Raw genomic sequence first — 24,032 nt, 5'->3', positions numbered from 1 at the left:
GAGTTCTCCATTTAGCCTGAGAATTGCTTGCCATAAAATAAATAGCTCATTTCTTGCTATCGAGCAATTTCTAGAAGACAGAGACAACGAATGAAATGATATATGAAATGAATCACGTATTGAAAAGAGAAAAAGACAAGGAAGAGACAAGTTGGAATATGAGAATTTCCATGCTGGAATGAAAAGCAGTTGCCTACCGTTTCCAGTTTCACGTGGGCGCGGTGCTAAATAAGCGAGATTAAGCATCGCGTCTACATGATACGGCAAAGGGGAACAGCGGGATACTGCGTGTACTAAAAGACTGAAAATTCTCTAACACTAAATTACCTCTCTCTTCCGAGAAGTTGCGGGATATCTGTAGACAAAAGACAGAAAATAAGCCAAAATGAAACAAATTCCTTTGATTTCTGGCGAAGCATTTCTTGCCTGTTATCCGCAGATATCGAGCAATAATTTTTCAACAGAGACAGGCGGCTTACAATAAATGACTTTCTTGCTGTTATGCACGCAGCTGGCCAACAGTTTCCCGTTTCCTGTTTCCCGTTTCACGTTTCACGTGGACGCAGTGCCAAATCTCTCTTCTGTCTTTTCAGTTTGTGGTCCAAATGAATTTTACCATCTCTTCATTCCCTCCCCTACCGACCACGCCCTCTTGTCTTGGGTATTTTGAGCTAGTAACGGTAAAAGGAGACAGACAATAAGCAGAAGGGGGAACATGGAACAAAGGGATTAAATGGGAGGGGAGGGGGTGCTCTTAAAATCTGGTTTTCGCTAGGGACGGAGCAGGAGTTGCAAGCGAAGTCTGAAGAACATAGTTGTTACGGAAATCACGAACAACAACTGGAAATCGAATTTTTCCCTAGATGGAGTGGGAGAACTACTAACGATTTCAGCGTTTGATTTCAACAAGATTGTGAAGCTTTAATCTGCGTGTTAGGGAGTTTGAGCATATTATGGTTTAAGGTAAGGACGACACTTGACAAGAAAAGCGCGTAATTAGATACACATCCAACCCGAAGTGTCCCTTTATAAGTAAGTCTAAGCCTTTGCTACCTGTTTCCAACAATAGGGAGCTCAAGCACGCGCTCAACCGGAAGTGAACTAATTGCCGTCCGCGTCTCAAAAACGCGCGTGCTTAAGCTCCCTAATAAGGCAAAGGTTAATTACCTTAGGGTAAATGCAGCTGTTTATCCTTTACTCGAGGAGCATCATTTGGGGGAAACTCTGTGACGTTACATGACTGTTTTTCGAGAAACGAGTGAGGTTGAAGTTGGGGAGACTGGGAGCAAGGGATGCATCTACTTACGTAATTCTGGACAAATCCGAGGGATGACGACAACGGCGTCGGGAAAGTCAACTGAAAATTCATTTCGTATTGTTGTGCTCATTTCTGGTTTGGAAAGTGCGTACTGGCTCTCCAAGAATACAATTGGAATAGCATCCACTTAGGTCCAGAAATGGAGGTAGCTAAATGCGCGACTAATTTTGATATAGATCACGAAGTGTCCCGTTAAGCGTAGGCATTTGCTCCCTTTTCCCAACAATAAGGAAACTTATTGATGTAAAAAAACGTTCGCTGGTTAATTTATATATATATAAGAACGTAAACTTTCGGCTTCCAGACTAAAGCCTTCAAAAACTAACATGTAAATGCGCGAGATGGAAATATATACAACATGGAAGTGTGAAAAAATTGTAAAAACGGTAAAAGGGAAAAATGCGCTAATCTAAAAGAATAGAGCATTGTTTTGACAAAGGCTTGGAGTTATTGTCGGCTTCATTAATGTTAGCGGTGTGCCAAGACCCCAAAGTTTTTCGGATTCGGAAGTTTCCCTTGTCAATTACTCTGGCATTTTTGAAATCAATAGAGTGATTGTTACGCCAAGCGTGAGCTGCAATATTAGAGCCAGTTTTACATGGTTTTACATTACGAATATGTTTCTTTTTCCTCGTTGAAAAACACCTTCCAGTCTCACCAACGTAGCTCCAGGAACAATCGGCGCAAGGGATTTTATACACCACATTGGTTTGAAGTTCAATAGGAGGCCTAATCTTGGGGGATGGGAATTCTTGCTGTAAAGTCTTGTGAGGTCTAGTTTTTGAAGGCTTTAGTCTGGAAGCCGAAAGCTTACGTTTTTATATTTAAAAAAATTTAACCAGAGAACGCTTTTTTACAGGACTGCAAAACCTGGTTACTCTTCTATTTTTAATCGAATAAGGAAACTGTCAGGGTCATTGTTATATTGGCCCGGGGGAAATGCAGCTTTTTATGGTTAGTTCAGTGGACCCTGCTGTGGCGGTAATTGTCTTCATTCTTACACCCGAGTAATGTTGACGTCGGGCAAGGGGACAGTTCGTGACGTTGCATGTAATGGATCTTTTTAGCTTATAGAGTGTTTTCATGTGACGTCACGGCGGCCATGTTGGTGTCCCCAACTAATCTTCCGGGAATCGAGCTCCATTATCATGCAAACGTTTCCTTTTGTTTCGGCGGTGGAAAGAACAAGGTTACTGATCACGTGAGTGAAAACACTGTATAGGTTTTGTTTTCCCACTTCAGATCACGTGCTGTTACTCTGTGGCTCAGTTCTTATGCACGTGTATAAGGAAAATTCCCTTGAGAACATCACACGGTCTGAAAGGGGATAACAAACCGTACAAGCTAAAAAGGTCTATGGCTTTCATTTGTGGACATCTTTAGTGTCGGCTTCTCACATCCTCCAGATACATGAAATTTATGCCCGTCCACACGTATCCGCAAATTTTTGTTGCCCTAATTTTTATTTTGGATTAAAAAATATCTGTGTCCACACGTAGCGTGTTCCAATCATTTTCGAATCGTTTTCACCGTCCACAAATATCCGGATACACTCTAGTGCCCAGTGCTTTTGAGAAAGATTTTGCTCGTTGAGCATGCGCAAAACTGACCTTTCGATAGGCCATGTTTATTTATCTCACCCGGGAAAGACTGGATCCGATAGTGTTACGTCAGTGTTACGTCAGCGTATTCGACTTCCCATTGTATTCAGAAATACCCACTCTGGAGACCGAATTCAATTTTTTTTTTCCGGATACGGCAACCGAATTCGCCGCATACGTGCGGACGCAAGCCGTATTCGGAAAAAAAAACATGTTGGGGTTGTCTGCACGAGAGAACGGCAAAGATATATGCCAAACTGTAAAACGCACATGCGGGGTGTGCAGAAGCATTGTAATTGTTGATTAAACCTGATGAGTTGTAGCGTTCTAGTTCTCGACGACGCCGTCGTTGCTTAACGCTCCGACTCCGTCGCCGATACACCCATTTGGCGCATTACTGGATAAGTCATTAATGGCCCGCCTCTCCACTTTATCAGTGATTTATCTTGAGACAACAATTTTTTAAAGTTAAAAAAGCAATTATAATATAAGTATAGGTTTGGTAACACATAAAGAAGCAATAAAAATAACCAATGATAAAAACGAACGTTACGACGCCGTTATAGAGATTTAAAATTGTGTTGACACGAAACTTTTTGCCATATAACCAAGAAAGTTCCCTTATTTCTAATTGTCTTTCTCGTTTGAGAAATTTCTAGATATCCGAAGGTAACAGGCAAGAATGAACGAAACAAGAAATTGGATTTTTGGCGAAACACTAATTTAAAGGGGCTATGTCAAGAAAATGATGTAATCTCATGACACCCAAAATGCCCAAAAAGTAGAATGAAATATTGCAATAACCACACATAACTGTTAAACATAAAAGAAAATAAATGGAAAAGGAAAGAGAAGCATGGATGGATACAAATGCACAAGATTGAAACGGATTGCATTTGGGTAACCTTGAAAAAAGTCGGCCCGACGTTTTTCAAGTTTATGGCAAATCTCCCGGATAAAGATCGTTTTTGCTCAGAATCATCTTGTTTGTGATGTGACGATAAATGTTATCAACAAATGAACACCTTTAAATAACGTGATATAGCCCCTTTAACCCTGATGTTTCCCGTAACGTGATGCGAAATCTCTCTATTATCGAGTTTAGAGATGATACAAGTTATTGTCACTAATAGCTCGCGGAAGATTTAAATGAAATGACAGATCATTTATGCAATGTCACGCAATATGTTGCTCGCATAGAATCCGATCGGACATCGAGAGGTGACAACTTTCGAATTAGTATAGCAGCAATTCATTGCGTGACATTGCTTACATCATCTATCATTGAAATATTCTTTTCTATTATCGTGATATTACATAAATTATCTACCATTTAAATCTTCCACGACCTACAGATAGTTTTATCATCTCTAAACTTGATAATGACCCAAACGTCGTTCGTTCTAATCGTTGTTTTTTGCTTCCTTATGTAGAAAAAAGAATAAGATTTGATTGGGTTCTAATCATGATAATTATTAAAACTTTACATGAGTATAAACTACATGGTCCATGGCCAAATCAAAATCATTCACGTCACCACTCCATATCTGCTGATTACTAGAATCGCAGTCGTTTGTTTGCCTCGTAGTAGCTGGCAGTCGCTCCTTGTTGTCCGTATGCTGAAGTGTCCCCATCTGCAGTCCTCTTTTGATTCACAAGAGGGGATCCCCCTGACGCCACCTTAATGCAATATGCAGAATCTTATTATTAATTATGCCCGTGTCATTATCGATAAATAAATCTATTCATGTTTGGGGGAAGGAAAAGAAAGGAACTTTATTTAAGTGTCTAGTCGTTCTAGCGCTGGACCACTAATTGGGGACACTGTAAACTGAAATTAACAATTAACGCAAATGAAGTCAAACATTGGTTTTTCAGGAGAGGGGAAACCGGAGTACCCGGAGAAAACCTCTCGGTGCAGAGTAGAGAACCAACAAACTCAACCCACATATCACGCCGGATCTGGGAATCGAACCCGGGCCACATTGGTGGGAGGCGAGTGCTTTTACCACTGCGCCCCCAAAAGATACCATCTTTATTCATTGACTTCAACGAAAGGGAAGGATAACACAGGGTATCCTCATCGAGGGCATCTGTTTTCAGCCGCATGACGTAATTGACTGAGAGTCGATTTGGATAAGGGAGGAAAACCGGAGTACCCGGAGAAAAATCCTTGTTGTCAGATTGAGATCGACTGAAACTCAGCCCACAAATGACCTGAGGTTGAACCCTGGTTTCAGAGTTAAAAACCGCTAAGCCATCACTTTAACAATGCCCTTCACAGCAATCGCAACAGTGCTATTTCTCGACATTTCTGACTAAGCAGTATACAGGAAATTGGTAATTAATGACACCAGACTCTTGTAGCATTGATAAATACGCACATCGCTTCACAGATTCCTCACTTGTCTAGAAGACCAACGAATTTACGGGTGTTGAACCCGGGATCTCCGGATCTCAAGGAAAGAGCCCTAACCACTGGGTCGCACTGGCTTAAATGTTCCAGGAAATAACAGAGCGAAAGCTGGACGACAAAAAAGGGGAACGAGGAAGAAGGACAAAAAGAGCCTGCTTCCCTCCTCCACCCAAACCCCATCTCTTTTTACCACATTCCAGCCTACCTACGGCTTCTTCGTTTTCACGAATAGATCTGAACACACATACAAACGCATTTTCCACAGGCCAGTTGATCCGTAAGGCATTGTCAGTGATTCCACAGCAATGAAGGCTAAGTGAGCGAATGTGAGAATGATATACACATATGAAATAAAATGTTGGCAATTGAACCAATTACATGGGAACTCGGAAAACTCCGAGCCCCAGATGGGATTTGAGCCCACGATCCTCAATGATCTTTTCGGATGCTCTAACCACTGAGCTACTGGAGACTATGGTGAGCAAGAGTGAAATGTGGGTCTTTGACTCGAGCTGCATCACGTAGCTACAGAATCAAACAACGACTGACAGCATAGCTCATAATGCATCGCGCTTTCACCTTAAAGCCATCTGAGATGCGGCCACCAACCACGAATGTGAGAACGATGTACACATATTAAATGAAATGTTGGCAATTCGAATCCCATCTGGGGGCTCTGATTTTTCCAAGTTCCCAATGGTTTCAATTGTCAACATTTCATTTACTAAATGAAGGCTAACGTAGCCTTATTTACTCACCAGCTGTGTTGGTTGTGGATTGCTGTAGACTACTGGTGGGGCAGAATGCTGGGGAATCACACTGGTATTGGAAAACACAGAATTTTCATTGCCTGTTGGAGAGGTCATTGATGGGTAAGCTTTCTGGGTTGCTCCAGTGCTTGTCTCTGTCTTCACAGAGTAAGGTCCTGTCTGCTGCTGTGAGGATGATTGCTGAACCTGAAACAAAGGTCAAAGAGCCCAAAGACTACTTTCTCAACATTCTTCTTCTGTTCTGTCTTTTTTCCCCAAAATAGTAGGGGCTGAAATCAACTGGGGCTTTTGGCCTGTTTTCATCTCCTGTAAGCGTACTTCTGTGTTCTCGTTTGTATGTTATTTCTTTATCTGACATGTATATCAATACACTAAACCAAAGTTCTTTGATTCAGTCAGCCGCTTGTATTGATTGTACTTGAAAGGTGGCCATAATTCCAGTCAAATCACCAGGCAACGAGTAGTACTTCTTTACGTGCATACTCAGTTATGGAAATGAGACCCATAAAAGAAAGAAAAATCGGTGAGAAAAATCTGTGATCACAGTGAGAATGGAACTCAGGACAGCAGCACCTCGTGTACACAAGCCCCGCCCTTCTGGCTTGGTCAGTCGCGCGGTGGTTTCTTTTATTTTACTTAGTCTGTATTTGATTTACATTCAAATTTGACAAGCTGGAATGATGTCATTCTATTTCTGTTCTGTCACTAATCGCCTCGCTTAGCCAATTCTTCAATGTATCTGCGGGTAGCGGCCACATTTGCAATGCTAGAAATCGCAGGAAATCCACCACAGCGTTGGCTTTTATCAGGAGACTGGCCCGCGTAAGGAAGGGGGGAAAGTCTGTGACCACGGTGGGAATTCGACCCACACAACTCAGTTCAATTGAATTCAATTCAATTTTTATTATAGTATATACTAAAAAAAGTGGATAGTGTTGAAGGCGCACTCTGATTGGCCACTCAGACTCCGAATATCCTTTGCTATTCACCTCCGAACAACTCGGGCGAATAGCCGTCGGGCGAACAGGCTTTCGCGCAAAACATCCGGATACCGCGAGAAGTGTTGCAGAAAGTAGAAGTAAATTCTATATTCTCCAACAGTTTCTGCAACTTGTCTCACAACGTTTTTGGCCGTTGCAAGGTACGTTATATTGGCCAACGTTTTGGGTAACTTGTTTCACCATGGTGTTGCGAGACGGCCATTTGGACGAAAAATTGCACAAGAGCACCTTAAATGAAAGATACTTAAGTAGGGAACTCACAAGGTACTTATTTACTTGTTCTCTGAAATCGTAATCAATATTACGTGTAGAAGGCCAGAATATGTCTTCAAGTGCTATGAAATAAATAACAATATCAGACCTGAGGTTGCTGATAATAAGCCAAGCTATTCTCTGTCACTGGAGTCGCTGCTTGTTGCAGAGGATACTGCTGAGCTGCTTGGTACTGCCCATATAGACCACCAGCAGACATAACCATAGCGACTGGTTGAGATGACACTGTTAACTCTGACCCTTGATGCAGCTGACCTCCACCTTAAAACCACACGGATTATGAGTGATTATGGCCAGGGTTCAGACACAAGACTGCTAACAACTTTTAAGGAGCTCTTAAAGGGAACCTCCACTTAACAAGGAAATAACTTTAAAGCACAGAACATAATGTTTACAATCAAAAGTGTTCAAACATTTTCCAATGAAAGCGTTTGCATCCGAAATAAATCAATTTCATAACCGCTTGTTTCGGTTTTCAAATTTCCCAGCGCCGCCATCTTGAATAACCATGAAGTGTCACGGTTGCCCTATTGTACTCTCTGTGTAACAACAATAAGGACAATCGTAAAACGTCACAATTCAAGATGGCGGCGCCCGAGAAATTTGAAAGTGAAAATAAGTGATTCTAAAATTCACTTTTTGTCTATACAAATACGTTTTTGAAGAAAATTGGCGAACAACTTTTACTGCAAACATTATTTTTTTGGGTTTGAAATGATTCATTAGTCGGGGTGGGGGTTCCCTTTACGAACCTCTGAGAGGACAAAACTAAGGAGGGGGGGACAGAGTGGTATCATGGCAAGATAAAAATAACAACTAATCCTAAAGAAGTTGCTTGATGAGAAAAATCTTCAAACATTTTGCTTGAGGGCACTGAAACAAACGATACCTTGTAATGGTGCATTTTGAGTCATCTGCAGGGTGGATACTGGTGCAGCACCAATGACAGGGGCTACAGGTTGACTCCACTGGTATTGCGGCACCTGCGGGGTAGCCATGGCAACAACTGATGGCTGGGATACTGATACTGGCTGAGTCGGTACAACAGTGCCTGCCTGGTATGGCAACTGGAATGAAGGCTGCGGTGTTGATATTTGATTGGCTCCGGTGCTCTGAGGTTGCTATAAACAAAGAAGGGTGCATTTTCACAATGCAACCAGTTAAGGACGAGGTCATATCAGTCTTTCACTCGATAGGGCTAAATGTTAAGATATAGTTAACCTTGAGCAACTGTTGCAGGCAGCCTTTCTTTTAGCAGTTTGTAACCTTCAAGGTACTGAATGTACAAATTACATGTAGCTGATGAGCTTTAGCAGGTCTTCTGCACATTTGCAGTAGAAATCAATGGGTGGAATGATATTATAATGCAATCACTCCTGATTTTTGCTTATCTCATTTCAACAAATTGATGAATAAGATACCCTACTCAAAGTCTCCTTGTGTCCATGTTATGCGAAATTGCTCCATCACATTTTCTTTTCCAGTTGGTTTTTGCTCAAATGCAAATCACCATACCTAAGAAGCCATGCTCTCAGTGACCAAGGAAGGTGGTGTCACCTTCCACTTCATAATGAGTGTTAAAAAAGAAATGAACTTACTGCCATAGGATACAGCTGGGTCTCCTGTGCTGCATAATATCCACTTTGATAAGTCGAGTTAGCAGGAAGCATGACATAACCAGAGCTCACTGTGGCAGTACCAGCTGGGTCTCCTTGGGCCTAAGACAGACAATCTTATCATTTGATACCGTAAATCCCATAATATGCCCCCTCCCCCCTCCCCCCAAGGCATTCATTTCAAGTACATTTGAGGAAAAAAGGAAAGGAAAGGAACTTTATTAAGTGTTTAATCTTCTAACACTGTAGAGCACTAATCTGGGACACTGTAAACTGAAATTAACAAGCTAACGCAAATCAAGGGGAAAGGGGCTTGATAGAGAGGACAGGGCTTATTTAATTGAGAGAAAACGCCCATGGGAACATGGTTTCTCAAGGATGGACTGGTGGTTCCTGGGCGGCATACTGCTTTTTCGAGTGGGAAAGTGGGAAAGCTCAAGAAGACGAAGTTGGAGGCCATGCACCCAAAGACCAAAAACTACTCCGAACTTCCAGCACGTGAATTAACCATATTAGATCAGTCGACATGAAGGGCTACAGTGGTGATTAGACTGATTACTAATTTTAATACCAATAAAGGCAATCATTTTAATCAATTTTCCTAGTTGTGATGAATAAAAGGGAAGGGGAGCAGTAAAAAAAGAGGGGAGGGGGGGAGTCGTAATAAAGTTCTTACTCTAAAAAGGGGGAGGGATTATTGGGGGGGGGGGCTTACTAGGGGGTGGCTTATTTGAAAGAAGAGGCTCAAATAGAGGATTTACAGTAAAACATTACAGCCAAGGACCAAACAGAGAAAAAATTTCCCAATTTGAAATGCTGAATTTGATAGAATACCCAATTGAAATTTGGATCAAAGGCTACTGCTTGATTGAGGGGGGCAAGACTATTATTTTGAGGAGAGTTGCATGTTGCCATACTAGGAATTATTGGAATTTTAAAGAAGGACCAGTTTCAATAAACATTTCCTTACAGTAATACCTAAATTTAATTTAATTGAAACAATGAATTTTGTGCAGATATAGCTCAAGAATTTTAAAAATTTGTAAGAAATGGACAGGGATGTTTTGAAATGCACTTAATTCAGAAAAAGGAAGAAGGGAACTTGATCAAGAAGCAAATTGTCTGAGAGAGACTTGTTTTAAATTTCATGATGGAGAAAGGCGGTTAATAATACAAAATGGTACTTTGTCAAATAAAGGGACAAACATCAAAAAAACTAATAAGAACAGCAGGGTTGTTGGACAATAGCAAAGGAAATGGCTGGTTTTCCAAACCAGCCGGTGAATTGGCCATTTTCGAAATATCAAAACTAATATTCAGCTTGACAGTGAGGCAGTGAGGACAAAAACAATAGGAACACATTGAAATGAATGTGGAAAATATTTGCATATCATCCACTTACCTTTGTCTTTGTCCTCTAAACCTCTCTTCCAAGCTGAATTTTAATATACCGAAAAAAGCCTACTTGAAATTAAAATAAATAGGTGTAGCATATGCTAACCAGCTGTGCAGTGGAGTGGTTGGCTAAAACTTCAAACAGTACATGTAGGCCGCTACTTTTAACAAACCTGCATAAATATATGGACAAAAAAATCTTAACAGAGTTAACAGAAAGCTTATTTTCTGATACTTACAACTGTTTGCATTGATGGTACTGCATAGGGAGTAGAGCTGCTGCCCAGTTCAGATTGACCAGCTACAGGAACAGCAGGAGTGGCCACACTTGGGTTTGTTTGCAACACCCCTGATTGGTACTGACTGGGATCAGCTGGCACCACCTGTGGGACCATGCCTGGCAGTGGCATCGTCGTAGGTGTTGCAGCATACAGAAGTTGACTGTTAGCAAACTGTGGCTGAGCTGGTGTGAGGACAGATGCCTGAGCTTGTGGAATTACTGAAGCTGCTGGCGTCTGAGGAACGGCAGGCATAGCGCTACCATATGGTGGGACTGGTGCAGTTGGAGCAGGCTGAACCTAAAATGTACTGTCTGTTACAACACGATGGATGGTTCCTATTTACTTTAGGGTGCTTTTCTGTTGAATGATACCCCAATGTACTCAAGGGAGGACACAAGGGAGCCCACAAGTAAGAACATTTATCCTTTCACCAATGTTTCATGGGTTCCCACTCCTGCACTATCCTTACCCATATTTCAAGTTTGCTGGTTCTTTACTCTGCTAAGAGGGTTTTGTGACAGGAAAATTATTCTTGCTAAGTAGGTCTAAACTACAGTTCAACACAAAAGGCTGGTCACAAATTACAATATGTATGCATGCAAAATGTGTCACATTTCTGATATTCGACTTTTGAAGGCACATTTTTTGTGGTAGTGCACTGTGTCTGTGGTGCCAATAGGCCTGCAGCGCGTGCATAAATCACGAAAATAAACAGGTCTGTTGGAAGCATGCTTGAGCTTCAACAAAGTGAGCCCCAAAATCGGCAAGAATTTGTGAAGCTGATGACCAATAAAGCAGCTGCTAATTCCAAAACGATGGAATTACCTGGTGATAAATAACCTTGTCTAGGAATGTAGATTTTTTACTTTGCAGAAACAATGGTCAACCTCAAGAGTTAGGCGATTGTGATCTTTGTGTTTAATTTCAGACATTTCTTGTCAAACTTTGTCAAACTTTATTTCACTTGAAAGAAAAAAAAATTAAACTAACAAAAACAAAAACCCAGTGTCTTGCCATCATTTTGACACAGAGGTATCTTTGTTTCATGAGTAAATACGCAAGGTACATGTAGCTTGACCACGGCATCCACTGAATTCTATGCCACTTTTGATTTTGCGATTTACTTGTGCAGCCAGAAAGTACAATAGAAAAATTGAATGCAGCAAAAATCTCCCAAAATGTTTTTTTGCTCATGGTAACTATTTATAATCACAGTTCAAAATTTATGTTGTTTTCATTTCACAAGTTTTGCTGCTGATGGCAAAATATTTTATTCTTGATCGACACTGCTGGAAAACTTCCTTCTGCTCTTCCTAAAAACTGTGTATCAATTTATTTTGCATAACGCAGGCTAACAAAATCTGTACCTTTCTTAGTCTGCATCGTCAGCATTAAAATAGAATTTTCGGTACTATGTTTCTAGCACAAAGTGGTATATTTTGAGGTCTCCCATCCAGATACGAACACCACTGGACAGGGCTTAACTTCAGTGAACTTTTGTCTTAGAAAGCTGTCAGACATTCAGAGTGCACACTTAATCTTGTAATGAAAAAAAAGTTGTAAGGGAACTTGAACATGTCAGCCAATGTTTCTAAATTCCCTTTAATTTTCTTCAATCTTTCTGGGTTTAGTATTTCACTAGTAACCACATGTCTTCTCGAGGGGCTAATTACCTAAGATAACTACCATGGCACTATAATGATTTACGATACCGAAACAATATCATGTACTATTAGGGCTACATAGAGCGGTTTTCAAAATCAAAAGGACGGATACATTTCAGTAAACCAATCAAAACTCAAAGTAATTACACGTAGCCGACACAAAGTGCGGGAAAATGTGCAAGCACGAGCCTCAATTGGTTTTGGTTTCACTTCTGATTGGTTGAAAAAGTGGCACGAGAATTTTGAACCAATCACTCAGTGAAGTAATCATAAACCACAGCAATTTGCTAATTACTTTCACCACTCAATTGAAAACCACTTAAGAAGACAAAGTGCAGGTGAGTTAATGAACCCCTGGACGCGAGACTTTAGTCTGTCTAACGCCAGATGATTTTACTCATCAACTGGAGGCTTCCTAGGTAATTTGAGGTGTCAATGGGTTAAGCAGTCAAAATCTGTATCCCCTCCATTAAAACAATGACCCCTGGGAGTAAGACTTTGAGTAACAGATTTTACTCTGAGCCTTTACATTCCAAGACATTTTTCATAAATAATAATAATTACTAACCCTAACCCTAACCCTAATCATTATTATTGTTGTTCATCCGTCAAGACATTTTGGTGTTCGGTAAGTCTTTTTTCGTGCACATGATGATCAAAAGTTAGAGAAATCATACCACGCTACATGTAGTAGATCTCTGCCCGTAAGCATCTGGAGTATTATGTACAACGTCTTGATAGAGAGCAAAACAGGGTCCAGTTGTTCAAACGATGGATTGTGCTATCCAGCGGATAAATTACTATCCATTGGATAAGTCATAGTGAAACCAATTGCGCTATCCAATGGATAGTGATTTATCTGGTGGACAGCGTTATCCACCTTATAAACAGCTGGGGCCAGATTGATAGCCTACCATTTGTGGCACAGCTGGCCTGGCTCCTAGCTGTTGCTGTGAAGGTACAAACATTCCTTGTTGTTGCTGCACAGGTGGCGAAAACACTTCTTGTTGCTGTGGTGCTATGGGTTGCACAGGCTGGCCAAACATTCCTGGGTCCACAGTGGCCTGAGCCAAACCTCCTCCAAGTACTGAATCACCCATAAGGGCTGGAATGGTGTCCTGCGCTGTAAATTGCTGTGTGGGTTCTTTGGCTACTGGAGGAACCTAAAACAAACCAGACTGTATCAATTTCCATTGGCCATCTAGCTACAGCAAAAGTGTTTCAAGGTTGAATCCAAAAACTGTATACACGTAATAATGACAAACTTTATTGATGTATCAAGTCATCTAATACCAGGGTTCTAATTGGGAACATCGTACATAGAAATAAAATCAAACGTTGGTTTTTAGGACAGGAGACAGCAGAAACTATCCAGAGAAACTGCTCCACGAAGAGTGGAGAACTAACAAACACAATGCAGTTACAATGAAGAATCCAGGAATCGAACACAGGTCACACTGGTGAGAAGCGAGAGCTCTTGCCACAGTGCCTGCCCCCCTGCCCACTACTGTAAATGTATCTCAGACAAACAATAAAGTCGACTTTTAAGAACCAATCATTTTAATCGAAATGATAAAAAAAGCATTCATTTTCTTGGCTTAAGGGGGCTCAAACAGTTTCAAAAATATTATTATTATTTCAAGAGACTGTCTCATTAGGAACATTGACACTGTTTTATGTGAAGAAAGAGAGAAATCATCCTCGCACTTACATATACTTGTATCTGGACAATTAAGGCAATTGACTCTTAAAGACCCCTGAAAAATTCAGGTTGCCTCAAGGGAAATTCAAACCCATGACCTCTGCGATGGCGGTGCATTGCTCTACCAACTCAGCCATAAAACAACACAGCTGGGAGCAGGTCAATTTGTTGGGTTCATGTGTTCCCATGTGAGGACTCAATAAATGAAAAAAATGTATATATATTTGATCTGTGGGCTAGAGACTAAAAAGAGAAATGATCCTCACATTTATCTGGACAATTTAAGCGGCAATGCATCGCCGTCATATACGTCATGGGTTCAAATCCCGTTGGAGCCACCTCAATTAACTTTTTCTGGTACCTATGAGAGACCATTGCTTAAATTGTCCAGATACATACATGTAAGTGCAGCATTTTTGACAGTTTTGTAAAGTACCGCACATATTTCTGAATGCACTGGATGTGACATTTTTTCGTACCACAACGCACCTTGCGAGCACCAAAGGTACAAGCTACCTAGTGGGGGGGGGGGGGCATCAAAGTACCATCTCCGGCCTCTAACTAAAACCCTGGTAAGTAGGACCTCGGATCATTTTCTCACTGTTATGTAATGGAAATGTTAGGTACCCTAATTAAAAATACCTTGATGACTAATATTGCTTTAGTTAACAAGACACACTTCTTAATATGACAATACATGTAGGTCACCATAGCAATGGGAAAGCTATCTAAAAACATCCTACATGTCTTTAAAAACTTATTTCTCAAAAAGAAACTTAATGGCCTGATTTTTTTTCTGGAGAAGATTCAGAGCCGTATTACACCTGTAGCTCTAAAATAGTCTCCACAGAATTCCAAAGACTCAACCTGCTAATCAATTTTCAGCAATAAAAAAATGGGGGTTACCATAAAGTTTGTTTGTGAGATATAAACATATAAAGACAAAATATACTGCGAATGGAAGTGACAAATTTTGGAAAAAATTTTGGGCTGCATTTATGTAAGAACATTTCAAAATCCAGATAAGGTAAGTCTGTTTTCGAGCCAGTGGCCCATCAGGCCGGCGCTTATCTTGGGTTACTGTAGCATGAAGTGACTAGGAGTATTTCGACTCCCTCCTGGATGGGATGCTAGTCCATCGCAGGGTTACCCCAGCATTAAATTTGCCGGTACCCAGTTAAACACCTGGGTGGAGAGAGGTACCGTGAGGCCAGGCCCCAAACCTGGACCACTCGCTCCGGAGGCGAGCACACTAACCATGAGGCCACCGCCCCTCTCCAAAATCCAGCTGGAAGCAATCAGTTGGATTCCAGCATTTTAATCTGTAGTAAACATGAACCCAAATCAGGCCTTTTGTGTCACTATTTCAGAATTGCTTCTTCAAATCATGAATTATTGCGTTCTTAGACTGAATTCACAGAAGAAGTATACCTGAAGTGATCTTAGTCTGCTCTAACCGCTAGCAACCTAAGCCTCCTTTGAAATAGATTTTTGTCGGTCAAGTGTGATAGCACAGCCAAGAAGGGTTAGAGTTCCCAATTGCCTTATTTAATGTGAGCACATACAAATAAGACTGATTCACGAAAACGCTTGAAGTCGCAAAGGAATTGCTGATTCTCATCACACTTAGCACTTTTACCACGTCCCTTGTGACTCAGTCGGCTTCAGGGATCAGTAACATTTGCAACAAACCTTCACATTACACAAACAGCAGCATCCCATGTAAACCGCATCTTGTTTATTATCTGTTGGCTGATACACTTTATTACAGTGCTGAAGGGTAAATCCAGGTTCTTGAAAGTGTTGAGACGGGGTTGAGCTGTGGACCTTAATTTTGTAACCACCATGGTATTCATACCTGCATCTTGTCTGGAGCATTCAGAGTTCCAGGCCGCTCTCCAAAGTCCATTAATGGCCGTGGCTGCATGGGTCCCTGAGGCGCCATGGTCCTAGCACCCATTAGTGGTGCTGCCACACCCATACCAACAAAGCCCCTTGGACCTTAATTCATTGCAAAAATACAGTTGAGAAAGTATATATTTTACTCATAATATTTACATAAGCACCGATGTATATGATTGATTAATTTAACTGCCATTTTATTTAGGAAGTCAAGCTGGGTTTCATGATACACTTTCCTGTTAAATAATCATAATCCCTGTATAAAATTTTCAATGTTTTATAGCTGAGATCAAGTTTGCTTCTAAATGGAGAACCTAGTTGATGAAAACTCTGATGAAAAGCAGATGAGATCTCATCAAAATGTTGGTTCTTGATGAGAGGGGAAACTGGAGTAATTGCAGAAAATGCTCTTGAAAAGAGAACTAACAAACTCAACCCACACCTGGTGTAGAATGTGGGACTTCATCCTCAGCCACATTGCAGTGAGTTGAGTGCCCTCATTCTAATGAACCAACCATTTTTAGCCAGATGAAAAACAAGAACATGTACAGTGTACATGTATGTATACCAGCCTTTAAAAGATATATATTATAATAGCAGAGCTCTGTGTGCCAAAAGCGTACAGCTGTATATAAGACCGTACGTCCACCCCTCCACGTATGCCAATGTAACCAGTATCACATGACCATATACAGGGCTCGAGTTTAGAGCTCATTGAGGTGGCCATACTCCAGCTAGTTTACAGCGTAAATCTTTGATATTGGTCATTTTTATGCTCAATTGACACCTGTCAAAACCAGTATCACATGACCATGTCGCAGGCTCAAGTTTTGAGCTTACCAAGGTTGGTTCTTTTTTTTTTTCTTATTAACCACTGACCAGGTACTGGGTTCAATCGTATCACAGACTCAAGCCAGGGCAACTTATTGTAAGAATAAATAACACTGGAGCTCGCTTTTAGGTTTGGCTAAATCTATAAAGGACTAAGAAAGGAAAACAATTATTTGGTTCAAGGTCAAGGCATATGCGCCTAAAGGATAGTCATATGCAAAAAATCCTCTTAAATACTAGTTGTGAAAAAACCTATTCCTACCAGGGAAGCTTTTCTGGCCCTGCTCACACTTAGTCTAACGTATATGGTCCTCACATGGGGATTAAATATAGTAAATTTACAATGAAAGTGTACTCTGGGCCGTACATCCCTATGGTAAAGATACTACTTTCACCCATTAGTAACAAAATCAGACATCTTGTCAAAGAAGTGGGAGCCATTAATGTGCCATTCCTATGATTCGCGTTTGTCTTTTCTCCTTTTATATGTAACATATAAAACAATGCCCCACATATCCAATTCTCTTTTGTTGTACATCCTCTATCATAAGTATTCAATAATGCTTCCTTTCTGCCATGAGTGCTGTTGAGAAGTATACATTATTAAGAAGATATCAAAATAGCATTTACCAGTGGATGGTCTTATTAATGGCCTGGGTACTGCTGGCCTACCGAGCAATGGTCTGACGACCCCTTGACTGATCTGTGTGGCATGTGGTCCACCAAAAGCAGGTCCTTGCATTCGGCTGCCCATCATGGGCCTTGGACTCTATGAAAACAAACTCATGCTACAACAGGGGTTTCAATGAAATCCTAAAGTTAGCGGCTAGTTTGAGTAGAGTAACCACCAACAAACACCACATTTCAAAAGGAAAATTGATGATCTCGTTTACCCTGGATCGTGCAGTCATTGTCAAATGACTTTTACTCTTAGTTTTGAAAGAAAGTACAATCACAAAAATAAGCAACAGATCTAAGTAATTAGTACCTAACAGATGGAAAAGTATGGCCCTACAGCATTAATATTGCAATTACCAATGGTTGGGGACAACTGCATTACTCTATGATCGTCAGTGAGTTCATTATTAAAGACTGTTACTAGTCTTTCTTTTAATGTAAACAAAATTTTTTTTTTGCCCCTACGAGCTTCCCCATTCACGCGTAAATCATCTGGTGTTCAACAGAGTAAAATCCACATGTCACTCTTACAAGGAAAGGCATAAAGGAGACACAGTTTTAAAGCGAACACAGATGTGTTACAGCTGTAGCACTTTGACATACATGTAATGCAAACCATGATTGTAATTACATGTACAGCAGAGCATCATGTCTTATATAAAGGAGACACAGTTTTAAAGTGAACATAGCTGTGTTACAGCTGCAGCACTTTGACATGCATGTAACGCAAACCATGTTATTACAATGTACACCAGAGCATCAAGTCTTATAAAGACTAAGTGATGCCTATCCAGTCGACCTTATTGCCTGAAGAAGACTAGCAGTATGCATACCAAATCTCATGATCTTCATCAGAAGTGAGCACATTGCAACACAAACAATGCACTTCACCACAAAGAACAACCACAACCTTTCAAGCATAAAAACTGTTCTTTTTGAGGAGGCTCCTAGATGTACTAGGAAACCAACCTGAAATGAGCAATGTAGTTTTTACTACTTACTGGTTGTCCAGGCCTCATAAGTGGCATTGGTTGTTTCAGTGACTGACCCTTCTGCATCTGTTGTGAATGCTCTGTTCCCAGAGACATAAGAGGGCGAGGTGCTCTCACACCTGACAAATCAACACCTTGACCTTCATTAGGGGTGGGAACATTTGGCCAAGGACCCAATGGGACTCTTGGACCTCCCTGAAGGAGCAGATGAAAGTCAGAACACACACATTGCATTACGTCAGAAAAAACACAACAAAATCAATTCTGAGTTGGATTTAAAATTTTATACCTTATAGAAACAGGAAAAGAAAGAAATAACACAAATATTTAAATGCATTAACAACATTGAGACATCCAACTTAAATGCTGCCACCATTTGGCTAGTTGCAATTCAACCCAGTTGTTGTTGTGATCACAGAATCTGTCTGGAAATACTCTTGACAGTAACGTCATCAGTTTTCTACAAGTTAAACAAAGATCTATGTGCAAGAGGAGCACAAAATTTTATTATAATCTACCATACACCTGTACATGTACATGTATTTTCAGTTCAATTAAACAGGAATTGCCAGGCTAAAGTTAGACATGCGTGCAAACTACACCTAATAAGTTTGTTGATAATCATACCCCGCCTCCCAGAATGCTTGCCCCTGTTCGTCCTGGAGTTCCATAGGCTACGCGAATATAAGAGTTAACGAGCAGTGCTCCATTATGTGCCTTCTGACCTCTTTCAGCTTCCTCAGCTGTCATATAATCAACAAATGCAAACCCTCGAGATATGCCATGTTGGTTAAGAGCAACCTACAGCAAAAGAAGTACCTGTGTAAAAATGTTAGATAATCCACATACAGCTGTTGATCTTTCAAGGACCATAACATCGAGATCATTAAAAATCTGGGCCCGGTTGTTCAAAAGCCGATTACCTTATTCCTGGATTAGCATAAACTTTTGCTTCATGTTTTCAACTTTTTGGTGAAAGTTTCTTTTGCTTATTTTGTTTTTCAAGATTGACTTCTTTTCTAATGTGAAGTTTTGCCAAGTATCAGTGTTGAACAGCATTTAGCAGTAGAGAAATAAACCCCTTGGTTAATTTTTAATCTGGGATTACGGTTAATCGGCTTTTGAACAACTGGGTCCTAGTGCAGCTTTGTGGCAAGCAAAATGATTGTATGGATAAAGTTACTTTTTTGTACTTCAGTGTTTAATCTTTGCCAAATTTTAAGAAGTGAATAGCACCTATGGTCTCCATCACAACTTACACTTTTCTTACCGATGTTCAGTTCTAATCACGTTTCGATCCCCCCACCCTCCTAAACCCTGCTTCCCTGACAATGTTGGGGTCTTGTTGCCATTTGAAGTCAACATTGAATGTTACCACTGGAGAGGGGTTTGCTTTCAAACTAAACGTGGCATACATGTAAATCATGGAATAAGAAATAATTGCCTTTTCTTTGGTAACAATTGCTGCAACAATGTTTCATGTGGATTACAGCTTCTTCAAATTCAAGACCAACTGCTATATAATAAATTGAACAGGGTTTTTGATAAGAATCAAAGTGAATTGGTGCAGAAATCTATGGAATCTGTGTGAATGGATGGCAAACACTGATTAGGCAGGCACTTCGAGAAAGGTCTGATGGAATTTTCCCCCAGACCTCGAAGAATGTATTACACTTTGGAGCAAGATTCTTTCACTTTTTTTTCAAGAGGCTTGGCTGATTCAATGTTTGGGTTTTGTAGCACAAGTTTCTCATGTTGGGCTAAGTGAAATAGCACTTGAGTTTTGCCAACTGAAGCTCTTATTGAAATGCCTCCAGTTGTAACCAAAAAAGTACAATGTCAGGTAAGGCAACTGAACATCACGATAAAGACTTGGTCCAAAATAATTTTTCCTTTAATAATTGTCTTACACTCCAATAATTAGTTTGGGTGATCAAATGGTGACGAGTGAAATTAGGGAATAATTTCAGACATGTTTTGTCCAAAATCAAATAATTTCCTGAGCCTTTATCAGAGATGTATCCAGGTTTTCAAATTTGGGGGTCCTCTGGACCCCATCTTCAAAAATTTGGGGGTCCATTGTAAAATTTTGGGGGTCCAGCTAATTAATATTCAACAAAAATAATTAATATTCAATGAGGCCCTGGCCCTTGCGCAGGTTGAGAAACAAGCAAATTCTTACTACAGATTCTTTTTAATAGCCTTCTAAAAATTTACAAGGACTTATCTTTTTACAACTAGGTCATTTTCTCTAGCATTAATATACATTTATAACTACAACTGTACATGCTGAAACTGATTTGTTTCATCACATTTTAAAAAATATGCCTCTCTGAAGTCCGCCACTTAGTGATGGCCTTATTGAAATCAAAATGCTTGTAGTCAACTCCATTTAAGTTGATTCTTAGCAACTGGTCCACTGTCTTCTCAGAAAGTCTAGCCCTGGACTTAACCTTGGTCCTATTTTGATAACTAAATCCCCTCTCGCAGTCTGCAGTGGACACAGGAACTAACTTAAAGATGGCAATTTGAGCAAGCTTGATGAGCTCTGGGAACTGATCATTACTTAAAACTAATTACAGCCCATAAATCTCTCATTGAAAGGCCACAATAGTTGGCCCTAACAAGGGGCCGATGCGTAATACAATGAACATTAAGCATAAATGGGCTATCCTCCCTTAACTTAGTTGCCACCCCATTCCTAGACCCAAGCATGACAGCCGCTCTATCTGACCCAAACCCACCAATGTTTGACAAAGGAACACAGATTCTCTCAAAATAATTATCTATTGCCTCCTTAATTGCTGCTGCAGTACCATTACATATTTCTAAATTGCACAGAAATGAAGTCTTATCCCTCCCCTCGAATATGTGCTTAACATAAATGACCAGTTTTTTCGAAACTGTTATGTCAGTTGATTCATCGATCAAAATCGAGATGTATGGACTGTCATGTAGCTTCCCCAAAAGCTCCTCTTCGATAACATCAGAAAACATCTCGAGGAATCCGTACGCCATCGTCCCTGGGCTGTATGAACTGTTGGCCCCAGTCGATAAATGATCAAGATCTTCACAGCCTTAAAAAAGAACCGAACTGAATCTCAATTTCCCGTAAAAGAGCATTATTTATTTTAGCAAAGCTTGTGGTTTAATTTAGGAACAAAAAGAGTAAACAAATACAAGCGATACACAGTTCATCGTCGGCCCAAGACTTCGCCATGGCGAATGTTAATAATCAAGCGATTGATTACATTCAAGCTTCATGTAAACACGTTATTTTTAACTGAAATAACACTAAATCCGAAAAAGTTGCATAATTTGCAAAACAGCCAAGTTATGAGCAACCAAGACGATCACAGTTGTGCGCACGGAATTAATCACAGGATCGCACGAAACCAAAATTTTACATACTTCGCCGTTGAGTTCTCTGTCATTTCGCTCACAAATAAACAAACCAAGGCTTGAAATTTGGTTGGAAAGCATGCAAGAAACTCAACTTCGACTGAAATTATCATTGGCAGATCGAAAGCGTCGCCGCCGATTGTCAGCAGCTCAGATAACGTCACGCAACATGTGGGAACTCAAACACCAAGAACTTAACTCCTCAAGCTGGACATATTGAAAATGTTGACAAAATAAAATCACCTGACTACAAAAACCAGAAAATAACAGCTTACCTTGAAATTTGAGGAAGTTAATCAGCTCTCCATAGTGAGAAATTGGAATGTTTAATTTTGTTGTGAAATACGCTGTTCGCATGGCGGCAATGATTGCTTTTTCTGCTTTGCTAGCAACTTTTTCTGTTGTGGTCCTCATCGTTCGGCGCAGAAGTTTTGCTTCGACTGCACTTTGATGATCTTGAGATTCGGAGTGCCGTTCAAGGGTCGATTGCCTAAAATTGTTCGTCCCTGATGAAGCCATTGGATTCTTCTTATTCGATTCTCGACAAACCATGCAAAACATCTTGCCATCAGTATGTTCTAGCCACTGAAAGTCTTGCAAAACGATTTGGCTACTTTGGGATCGGATGAAGCTGCTTCAGCGACATCTTCGGTAGTTTTTCGCTTAACAGCTGGACGACCAAACAGAGTCGATTGTTTCATGATTGTAACTAAGCACGAGCGACTAAGCAAAGTGATAAGAAAATACAATGGCTTTTCGGCTTTAGTCAGAATGTTACAGCGAAATGGAGCGTGATGATGATGAAAATTGTTTTCACGAAAGACAAATTTGCATATCGTGTGACGCTGTTTTTGTCCTGGCATTTGTAATTTGCATAAACATTCTATTTTTTTGCTCCATCGAATTGGACCCCTCGTTCAACATTCTCTGCTTCCAACAGAAAAACGAGTGCGTCCCACGATGCAAAGACGCACTCTGGATACATCTCTGCTTTATGTGAGGGAAATTATTTCATTTTGGACACAACACGAGTGAAATTTCATGAGTATACCATTTGATTAGCTATTAATGTAATGGGTGACAAATCACATTCACAGGACGCCATTTTGGCACCATAGGAAAAGTTGCCATGGCAACATTGTAATTTCACATGTGAAATTGCAAATTAATGCTGAAATTTTTCGCACCAAAATTAATTAAGGAGTAATTTGTCACTCATGTTATTTACAAACAAAATTTACCTACCTGTGCAAATGTTACTGTTCCACTCTGAGAAAACAAATCTCTTAACATGTCAGCATTTGTGAAGTCTCTTGGAAGCCTGTCCACAAACAAGGTCTTTGAATGCAAATCTTCGTAGGTCAACAAATTACCTTCAGCAAAATCTACTCTTAGTATCCTTCCACCAAGATATTTTGATCCTTTCCTGGTTAGCTGCTTTTTTGCCTGAGTCGCACATTCTCTATTAAGATAGTCCACAAATCCATAACCTTTGCTCTCTCCAGTGAAAAAGCTGCGCACTATAACTAATCTCTCTATTGGACCAAAAGGACTCATTAAATTCCTGAATTGCTCCTCTGTGAATTCAAATGGTAGATTGCCGACAAAAACAAGACTGTCCGGAGGGGCTAGACAAACTCCAACAACATATCCTCGGAATGTCTCCCCATTCAGAGTGTTGACAGCATTCAAAGCCTGGTCTGGAGTTGCAAGAAGAATATACACGTACGCTGCAACGAAAGTTAAATTTCAGTCATGTAATGTAGGTGACGAAGCATCACTTTGTACCAAAACCAAAAGTTATTACTATTATTATTATTATTATTATTATTATTATTATTATTATCTGTTGTATTGAATAGCTTTCCAGTTTACAATTTGTTTTGAAACTTGCTGCGGACAGTATCTAGGCAACAGTTCCTGGACTGAAAAAAAAAAAAAAAAAAGAATGTGTGTTTCATTGTCTTAAACTGTAGAATTTTTTGGTGATTTCACAGTTCTGTGATATGATCCACTTCTGACAGTTGGTTAGCACTTTAGTAACATCTTTCTTGTGGGCTAAATCAGAGAGTTCTTTCTTTAGCGTGGTGTTGAAATCTCCCAGGAAGTTAAACACTATATTGATTTGCTTGATCTCATAGTCGGAATAGAGTTTTCGGAGACCCAGTCTTAAATCCAAGTACTTTCTCT

The 24,032-nt window shown here is 40.3% G+C and overlaps 1 protein-coding gene across 1 annotated transcript in view; it reads right to left on the bottom strand.

Annotated features, from left to right (window-relative positions):
• Window positions 1–895: 895 nt before the first annotated feature.
• LOC138019682 (ribonucleoprotein PTB-binding 1-like) overlaps window positions 896–24,032 on the bottom strand; it is a 26,682-nt gene continuing 3,545 nt past the window's right edge. Inside the window, exons 3-14 of the mRNA XM_068866548.1 lie at window positions 23,088–23,572; window positions 19,068–19,241; window positions 18,450–18,635; window positions 17,401–17,539; window positions 15,896–16,038; window positions 13,250–13,498; window positions 10,630–10,968; window positions 8,978–9,097; window positions 8,269–8,500; window positions 7,468–7,640; window positions 6,094–6,291; window positions 896–4,599 (exon numbers count right to left, since the gene is read on the bottom strand). Of these exons, the coding sequence (XP_068722649.1) occupies window positions 4,477–4,599; window positions 6,094–6,291; window positions 7,468–7,640; window positions 8,269–8,500; window positions 8,978–9,097; window positions 10,630–10,968; window positions 13,250–13,498; window positions 15,896–16,038; window positions 17,401–17,539; window positions 18,450–18,635; window positions 19,068–19,241; window positions 23,088–23,572 (2,561 nt within the window). The 3' untranslated portion in view covers window positions 896–4,476. The remainder of the gene's footprint in view (window positions 4,600–6,093; window positions 6,292–7,467; window positions 7,641–8,268; window positions 8,501–8,977; window positions 9,098–10,629; window positions 10,969–13,249; window positions 13,499–15,895; window positions 16,039–17,400; window positions 17,540–18,449; window positions 18,636–19,067; window positions 19,242–23,087; window positions 23,573–24,032) is intronic.

This window comes from Montipora capricornis, chromosome 10 (genome assembly GCF_036669925.1).
Source record: "Montipora capricornis isolate CH-2021 chromosome 10, ASM3666992v2, whole genome shotgun sequence".
Classification (NCBI taxonomy): Eukaryota; Metazoa; Cnidaria; class Anthozoa; order Scleractinia; family Acroporidae; genus Montipora; species Montipora capricornis.
Note: the sequence above shows the minus strand (reverse complement) of the source record. Positions and strands in the feature narration are given on the sequence as shown.